General features: G+C 38.7%; 1 protein-coding gene across 1 annotated transcript; it reads left to right on the forward strand.

The window, feature by feature from the left end:
- The first annotated feature begins 1,399 nt into the window (after window positions 1-1,399).
- Window positions 1,400-3,789, forward strand: LOC119985233 (probable terpene synthase 6). The gene is made up of 7 exons (XM_038829464.1): window positions 1,400-1,561; window positions 1,658-1,931; window positions 2,009-2,381; window positions 2,456-2,674; window positions 2,746-2,884; window positions 2,994-3,242; window positions 3,321-3,789. The coding sequence occupies exons 1-7, from the start codon at window positions 1,469-1,471 to the stop codon at window positions 3,609-3,611; spliced, it is 1,638 nt and encodes a 545-aa protein (XP_038685392.1). The 5' UTR covers window positions 1,400-1,468; the 3' UTR covers window positions 3,612-3,789.
- The last annotated feature ends 5,957 nt before the right edge of the window (window positions 3,790-9,746 follow it).

Raw genomic sequence — 9,746 nt, forward strand, 5'->3', positions numbered from 1 at the left:
TTATAATGTTAGTAGAAGAATTCAAATTAGTATGATTTATAATGTTATTGTATGATTATCATCATATTAAGTATAATTTATAATGTTATTAGTATTATTAAAATTATACCAATTAATATAACTTACATTCTTATTGGTATGATTCTATTAGCACTAAGTATGATTACTTATTAAAGGTTTGAGAACCCAAAATTGACATAAAAACCCAAACCGACCATAAATCTCGGGACAAGTTTGAAAATTTAACCAAAATCTTTCTAAACCCTATAAAACGATTTTTTTTTTGTTAACAGATAGCGTAACATGTGGGTTATTGCCGTAGGGATCGATTTTTTTGACCATTGCTACATAAAGCATGGGTGACAACTTGCAAGCATGTGAAAAATACTAATAATCGGGCTGGTTCTGAAAAATAATATATACTAATTGGTATATTGGTTAGATGGCTCAAGGAAACAAAATAGGTCAAATGCAAACGAACGACCCCAATAACCCGTAGGAGGTCAAAACCCGAATTGATCAACCAACAAGAATCTACGAACAACAATCGCTGATCACCGGTACATGACAAGAGCACATAACCCCAAAAACCAGTACGAAGCAGCAGCTTAGTTCCGAGAGAGCTCCGTGTGGAAGGATGAGTGAAGAAGAAAAGTGAACATGGTCAAGACAAAGTCGTGCAAAATTAGATAAACAACCAATAATCTCGTATATCCAAAGGTGGTGCATGCATCAGTTGGACGGCCAGGATGAGGCCAGTAAAAGTAATCAACGGCTCGAGCTGAGGCATCGATAACTCATAGACATGCGAGTACATTTTTGGCCAGGGAACTCGCCACAGAATTGTTTGAAAAACACCAATTTTAGAGTTATAGTGTTAGATTAGATTAGATACGTAGAAGACATTCATTTTTGTCTTTTTTTTTTTGGTTGAAACAAGGATTTGGGGAGGGGATAGCATTCGAACCCATGACCTAATGGGTGAGTGATCTCGTACATATAATGTGATTATCATTCACCTAATGACTCACTTGCCTTTTTGTCTTGATTTAAGCAATGGTCAAAGAATGGGAGCTTATCCGATTGTCCATATACTTTTGTCTATACATATAAGCATATTAGTTGATGCATATTTAACTTATTTTTTAAAGAAAAAACAATATGTTCACTAAAAAAATAATAGAAAATTAAGCACTCCCACATGTTTTGTAACAAATTTTTGTCCTATATAATCAATCGAGATTACTCTAATTTTGCCTATGAAAGAAAGTCAAAAATTGGCTGCTTTACCTTTATATATCTATAGGCACGAGTACTGCGCCACACAGTACTAATCCTAGTCGGTAGTCACATGTTGAAGTTCGCTTATTTTCTGCCCTATAAATTGCTACATTTTTGCAACACTTTTGGCTCAAACACAATTCACTACTAATTCGATCTCTTGCAAGAACAATATTTATATCTGGCTATGGCAGCGAACGGACAGGCCGAAGCTTTCAATTTTCAAGAACTGACAGTGTGGACTGCTGATGATTTCGCTTCGTTTACCTCGAATGACGCGGTAATTAATTAACCTCAAAACATGTACCTTAATTTCTTCATTTTTCTTAATTAACTTGAATGGCTAGCAGTGTTCATTCATTTCATTGTGTTGCAGGCATTTGAATTGTATACAAAACAAGTACAGGAGCTAAAAGGGCATGTGAAAGATTTGCTCACAAATTCTGCCAGCGATCCGGTTGAGAAAGTGAAACTGATTGACTTGTTATACCGTCTTGGTGTGTCATATCACTTCGAGAGAGAGATTGAAGGACAACTCGATCAAATCTATGGTTCCGAAGCTAAGATTTTTGATGATAATGACTATGATCTGTGCACCGTTGCACTTCTTTTTCGAGTGTTTAGACAGTATGGTCACAGAGTGAGTTGTGGTGAGTGTATAAACGTACGTCTAAGTGCTAATTAGCAAAGTTTTGTTCAATATGAAGACTAATTGATTATGAAACAGATGTGTTCAACAAATTCAAAGACATTGATGGCAAGTTTAAGGCGAGTATAGCTACCGACGCTGAGGGCTTACTAAGCCTGTACGAAGCTGCTCATTTAAGCGTTCGCGGGGAACATGTTTTAGATGAAGCTCTTGCTTACTCAAGGACTTGCCTCAAATCCTTAGAGAGCCAATGTAGTCGTCGTCTTTCAAAGCGTATAGCGGGTGCTTTGGAACAAGCACTTCATCGGGGCATACCAAGGCTTGCGTCGAGACAGAACATTTCGTTATATGAAGAAGAAGAGTCTTATGATGATTCGCTACTCAAGCTAGCGAAAATCGATTACAATCGAGTACAATTACTGCACCAGCAAGAGCTTGGCGAGTTCTCGAGGTAAAGAATGACTAAATGTGAGATGATAAAGTAAACAAACAAGGAAAGCAAAGATTGATTTGGTGTTTGTGTAGGTGGTGCAAGGACTTGGAGCTTGCTTCAAAATTTCCATATGCAAGGCATAGGATTCCTGAAGTCTACCTGTGGTGCATTGGAGGTTACTTTGAGCCGGAATTTTCTCGTGCTCGAGTAATTGTCGCCAAAGTTACTGCCATTGTTACAATTATAGATGACACATATGGTGTGTATGCTTCAATCGACGAGCTTCGCAGATTCACAGATGCAATAGAAAGGTCTGTTGTGTTGTCAATATGAATGTACATTGTAGTTGTTGTGTATTTTAACTTCTTCAAATGAATTTCAGGTGGAATATGGATGCTGTTGATCAACTACCAGATTACATGAAAAGTCTTTACACTATTCTCGTGAATCTTTTCCAGCAAATCGACGATGAGGTTCGAAACCAAGGAAAATCCTACGCGATACACTACGCCAAGGAAACGGTATAATGGTGTTGTATACATACATATACATATATGTCTTACTGGGCTTCTTAATTACTCTGTTTCCATAGCTAATTACTTTGCATTATCAAACATGTTTTCTTATCAGGTGAAGCAATTGGTGAGATCATACCAGCGGGAGGTCAATTGGGTTAATGGAAATCAAGTGCCACCATTTGAGGAGTTCCTGGAAAATGCGCAAATCACGACTGGTTATCGCATAGTTTCTGTTGCATCTCTTATAGGAATGGGAGAATCTGCAGGGGAGGAGGCCTTTAAATGGCTACACCGTATGCCAAAGATCGATAGAGCGACGCTTATAATTAGCCGTCTCATGGACTGCATCGTTGCAACCAAGGTATGTATAAATGTTGTGAAATACATCTTGTTATACAGGAGGATCTTATGATAATAACTACAACTGCAATGTTTGTAGGAGGAGCCTGTGAAGAGATTTTGTTCTAAAGGTGTAGAGTTCTATATGAAAGAACACGGGGTTTCGAAGGAAGAGGCGATCGAGATTTTCCAGGAAATGATTGAGAATGCATGGAAGGATATAAATGAGGAATGCATGAAGCCAACAACCATGTCAAGAGAAATCTTGCTCAGGATTTTTAACCTGATACGGGTAATGGATGTTATGTACAAGCATGAAGACTTGTTCACTAATCCGGCCGGGATGAAAGAGTATATCAAGTCCTTGTTCATTGAGCCAATTCCACTCTAAGATGAGATTATATAGGGTGAGTAATGGAGAATAAGCTGTATAAGATCAATGCATTTTGTGAAGATGCTTCATCAATCTTATTACTTGTTTACCTATTTGTGTTGGGATTTAGAAGGTGATGTTCCATAGGAATCTAAACCATGTTTGAATAAGATCTATTTGACTTTTCTTTTTTTTTTTCCTTTTTTCTTCAATATCTTCTCCATGAGATAATGCTCAAGAGCTTGGAATAGAAATGATTGAAACTTTATAGTTCATGGATGTAAAACAAGCTCAGTTTGTTTATTAAACGAGCCTAAGAACTTTTCTGAAACATGAACTGTTGAATATTGGCTCACAAATACATGCATGAAGACAACACATGATATTGTTGCAAAACGGATTCCCTCACAAACAATCACAGATTATAGAACAATAAAGAGAAGCAATCGAAAAGAGAAAGAGAGAAGAAGAACACAGGATTTACGAGGTTCGACAATGTGCCTACATCCTCAGGATTTGCAGCTATTTTCAATATAGGAAATTTCATAGTACATTCAGCTAGGGTTTTTGACCCTTATATACCAGTTAGCTAGATACCTGAAAATATAATTTTACCCCCTATACAAAATAACCAACTCACATCAGTAATACCGTACCATACCGAAGTTGTGCTCTACCAGTATACTACACTCCCCTCTCGCACAACTTCCTTTTTGTTGAAAACTGGGTTCCCTCACAAACGATCATATATTATAGAGCAATATAAAGAAGCAATCAAAACGAGTAAGAGAGCAGAAGAACACATGATTTACGAGGTTCGACAATGTGCCTATGTCATCGGGGTTTTTGCGGTTGCTTTTCAGTATAGGAAATTCCTTAGTTACATTCGGCTAGGGTTTGTAACCCTTATATACCATCTACCTAGGTATCCGAAAATATAATTTTACCCTCAATACAAAAATAAGCAACTCACATCAGTAATACCAACAAGATTGTTGTTAATCCTGTCGAACATCTGTTGAATGCCTGTTGAGCATCTGTCGAGCATTAACTGTTGCCCATTCTAGACCAGTCTACGTTTGAGTGTCTGTGGAACGGTTGTTGGGCAGTTGGAGTCAAGCAGCTATTGTGCACAGGTCGAGCAACTGTTCAACTGGTACACTATGCTCCCCTTTCCTTAGAGCCTTTAGGTAAAATAAATCTTCTAATATGAACCATTATTTAACAATCTCCACCTTGGAGAATATTCACTCCCTTCGAAGACTTGTTCACCCTTGAAGCATCTCCACCTAAAGCTCCAACCTCCATGCGATCAACACTGTAAAAGTTGGAGCAAGTCCAAACCATGTTTGAACTTTTCCAATGGTAGCACATTTGTCAACATATCCGCTGCATTCTCCAATGTATGCACCTTCTTCAACAAAATCTCACCTGAAGACACTAACTCCCTAATCTTGTGATACCTCACTACTATGTGCTTTATGTGGGTACATGATTCTTTGATAAGTCAATAGCACTCTGATTGTAACAAAATAGAGAAGGAGACTGACCCGTAAAACCAATTTTTGCCAACAGCCCTTTCAACCATAATGCTTCCTTCGCACCCTCTCTATCAATGCCATGTATTTTGTCTCTGTTGTAGACAAGGCAACCACACTATGCAAAGTACACCTCCAACTGATAAGACTACCAGCTAGTGTAAATACATATCCCGAAGTAGACTTTCTACCATCCAAATCACCTACATAGTCCACGTCTACAAACCCAGTAACAGAAGTATGCTTATCAATTGTACTAAAATAAATCCCATAATCAGTCGTACCTCTCAAATGTCGGAGAATCCACTTCACAGCTTGCCAATGTTCTTTCTCCCATATTAGCCATGAACCTGCTAACCATACTAACAGCCTGCGCCAAATTTGGCCTAGTGCACACCATAGCATACATTAAACTTCCAACTGTATTAGCATATGAAACCTATGACATGTATGCAATTTCCTCATCTTATTAAAGACCTTGCGAACTGGACATCCTGAAGTGATTAGCTAAACGAGTAGAAATTGGTTTATCTTTATCCATGCCAAACCTCTCCAATACTTTCTCAACATAAGTCTTCTGTGAGAGCCATAACTTTTTGTTTAATCTGATTCTATTAATTTCCATACCAAGAATCTTCTTTGCAGCTCCTAGATCCTTGATATCAAATTCTTTTGCTAATAGAGACTTAAGATCATATACATCTTTCATATCTTTTGTAATAATCAGCATATCATCAACACAAATAAGCAGAAAGATGTAAGAGCCATTTTCAAGTACCTTGAAATACACACAACAATAGAACTCACACCAAGTGAAGCCAATATCCATCATGTATGAATTGAAATGCTTGTACCACTGCCTTGGAGACTGTTTCAACCCGTAGAGAGATTTCTTGAGTTTGCAAACATGATGTTCTTTTCCAACCTCTCTAAACCCCTCTGGCTGTTCCATGAATATTTCTTCATCCAATTCTCCATGCAGAAACACAGTTTTAACATCCAACTGCTCAAGCTCCCAATCTAGTTGAGCAGTCAAGCTCAACAACACATCGATAGAAATATGCCTAACTACTGGAGAGAATACTTCATTGTAGTTTATCACTAGGAATGTGTGCATAAGCTGGACAACCAAAAATTCTAAGACCCGAATAATCAATATCATTACCTGTCCAAACTTCCTCTACAGTCTTCCCCTCTAACCGAGTTGATGGTGATCTATTGACGATGTAGCAGGTTGTATTAACTATTTTTGCCCAAAACTGCTTGGGTAAATCAGCTTGTATCCTCATCGATCTAGCCCTCTCCATCAGTGTTCAGTTCATCCTTTCTACAATCCCATTCTGCTGAGCCGTCTTAGGAAATAAAAAATTCTTTTCAATTCCTTCTTTCCTGCAGAAATCATCAAACTCAATTGATGTGTACTCGCCACCATTATCAGACCTCAAGCACTTCACCTGCTTCCCTGTCTATTTTTCAACCTTGACTTTCCACTCCTTGAACCTTGAGAATACCTCTGATTTTTCCTTCATGAAACCCAGACTTTTCGAGAGAAATCATCAATAAACATCACAAAGTGTCTAGCTCCACCTTTAGCTGGTACATGGGCTGGACCCCAAATATCTAAATGAATATACTCTAGAATATCCTTGCTCCTATTTGCGGACAGCTTGAACTGAACTTTATTATGTTTCCCATACACACAGAATTCACAAAAATCTAACTTGCATTGTTTCACTCCATCCAGCAGCTTCCTCTTGTGGAGTTCCCTCATACCCTGCTCACTATTATGCCCTAGCCACATATGCTAGAGAGTAGACGTATCTATACCCGATTCATCTGAAAAGACTGCAGAAGCATCACCTACAACTGTACTCCTAAGCAATTTGTACAAATTGTTCTTAATCTGCTTCCCTTTCAAAATCATCAAAGCACCTTTGGAAACCTTAAGAATCCCGTTGCCTGGAGATGATGATAAACCATGCAAAGTCCTTTCTAGTTCACCCAAAGAGATCAAGTTTTTCCTCAATTATGGGACGTGTTGAACGTTTTCCAGAATCCTTACAACCTGCTCAAACATCTTGATCCTAACCGAGCCTATCTTCACAACCTTGCAAGCATACCAATCACCCAACACTACATTACCAGCATCACAATTCTTGTACGTATGGAACCAGTCTCTATGTAAAGTATAATGTGAAGAACATGCTGAATCTAAAATCCAGCTAGTAGCATAAGTACCTTTTCCTGTCGTTGAGACCACCATCAAGTCTTCCTAATCCGAGGTTTCTGTCGCCACGCTTGTTGAATTTCGATTATGACCTTTCTCCTTATCATCCTTCAGCAGTGGACAATCCTTCTTCTAGTGGCCCTTCTGATGGCACTTAAAGCACTCATTCTTCTTCGCCCTTTGTTTTGATTTTCCTCTGGACTGGCCTCTTTTCTGATCACTGTCCCTATCTTTGCCTCTTCCTCTTCCTCTTCTGAACTCGCCAAACCCTCTTGATAGTTTTTTGATTCTAACTTCTCCATCGAATGATGATATCTTAATGCTGTTATGACTTCCTCATAATCCAGTGTTTCTTTCTCAAACATTAATGTGGTCGTTTGATGCTTGAATGATGATGGCAATGAGCATAACAACATGAGAGCCTTGTCGTCGTCTTCCAACTTCATGCCAACCCGCAGCAGGTCACTGACTTTTTGGTTGTACTGGGCAATATGATCATATAAATCTACCCCTTCCTCCATTCTGAATGTAAATAGATCATGCTTCAAGAATAGTTTGTTGGTGACGTTCTTCGACATGAACCAACTCTCCATCTTCGTCCACAGCCCCTTCTCTGTCTTCTCCTTGATCACATCATACATAACTGAATCTGCCAGACACACAACTCGTACTAAACGCGATATCCTCCATATCCTTCCAGTCCTCCGGATCCAACTTGGCTGGTTTCTTCCCGGTTAAAACCTCGTGAACCTTTGATTGTGTCAACATATCGCTCACCCTCATCTGCCATAGACTGAAGTTGCCTTTGCCATCGAATTTCTCGAACTTAGCATGCATTTTCAATCCGCTCATCCTGTCTGTGAAACTTTAACTGCCCAAGAATCTGACTCTTGTAGCTCCGATATCAATTGTTGAAAACTGGGTTCCCTCACAAACAATAACATATTATAGAGCAATATAAAGAAGCAATCGAAAAGAGTAAGAGAGAAGAAAAACACAGGATTTACGAGGTTCGGCAATGTTCCTAAATCATTAGGGTTTTGTAGCTGCTTTTCAATGTAGGAAATTCCTTAGTTACATTCGGCTAGGGTTTGTAACGTTTATATATCATTTACCTAGGTATTCAAAAATACAATTTTATCCCCCATACAAAAATAACCAACCCACAATAGTAATACCAACAAGATTGTTGTTAATCCTGTCGAACATCTATTGAACGCCTGTTGAGCATCTGTCGAGCGCTAGCTATGGCCCATTCTAGATCAGCCTATGTTTGAGCATATGTTGAACGGTTGTTGGGAAGTTGGGGTCGAGCAACTGTTCGACTTGTACGCTACGCTCCCCTTTCCTTAGAGCCTTTAGGTAAAATAAAGCTTCTAATATGAGCCATTATTTAACACATTTTCCTCAGAACTTTTAGGTACTAGATAATACTTCTAATATAAGCCATTATTTAACAGATAGTGGTTGTTTTCAGCAAACATGCTGGCTAAGGTAGTGATTGGGATCAAGTTTAAGCATTGTCTTGACTTGATCAATATTTCTCTGACTTGAACACTTTCGGGTGTATGGCGTCTTGCGAGCGCATTTGGTGGTGGTTTTGATTGATTGTTGAGCAAGGTAGAGATTTGTTGAATATTGGCTCACAAATACATACATGAAGATCACACATGATAGTGGTGGTTGCTTTGAGCACACCAAGATTTGACAAAAAGACAAAGGCATTGAATGCCATTGGTTTGATTTAAAAGAAGATATCCTTGTGATAAAGATGATGTGCCGAATATATACATACATTTTTGCATTCTTTACATATAAGTTCATCCCATTTTGAGTTGATTAAGAGTTGATATTGCCTAAGAAAACTATATTTGCATATTGTAGGTGCCAAGGCAAAAAAGGGAGGAAAAGAGTGCAAAATGAAGATTTGGACTCCAGAATTGATTTTCGATCGATCGGAGTCATTCCTGATCGATCGGACCTGCCAAAACACTAAAAAACTCGTGGAGGCAGATTGTATTTCTGATCGATCGGAAATATTCCCGATTGATCGGAGGTACTATTCACAGCACGCGTAGTTTCGCGAAAAAGTTCCGAATTCACTTGTTTTTAAGCCAAAACGACCCCAACTTGTTTTGAAAACGACATAAGAGTTTGGGGAAGTATAAAAGGGCATAAAATAGGGTTTTGGGCGAGTTCTTGGAGCTGGATTTCATTCTACCACCATTGGAGAGCTTGGAGGCCATCATTGGAGCTTGGAGAAGAAGATGGTCTACAAGGGGGTTTTCTCTCTCCTTTTCTATCCTAGTTTCTATGGTTGATTTCCTTTGTTTAATGATGTATTTTGCTTCCATGAGTGGCTAGATTTCATACTAGAGACTTAATGTA

This window comes from Tripterygium wilfordii, chromosome 19, assembly GCF_013401445.1.
Source record: "Tripterygium wilfordii isolate XIE 37 chromosome 19, ASM1340144v1, whole genome shotgun sequence".
NCBI lineage: Eukaryota > Viridiplantae > Streptophyta > Magnoliopsida > Celastrales > Celastraceae > Tripterygium > Tripterygium wilfordii.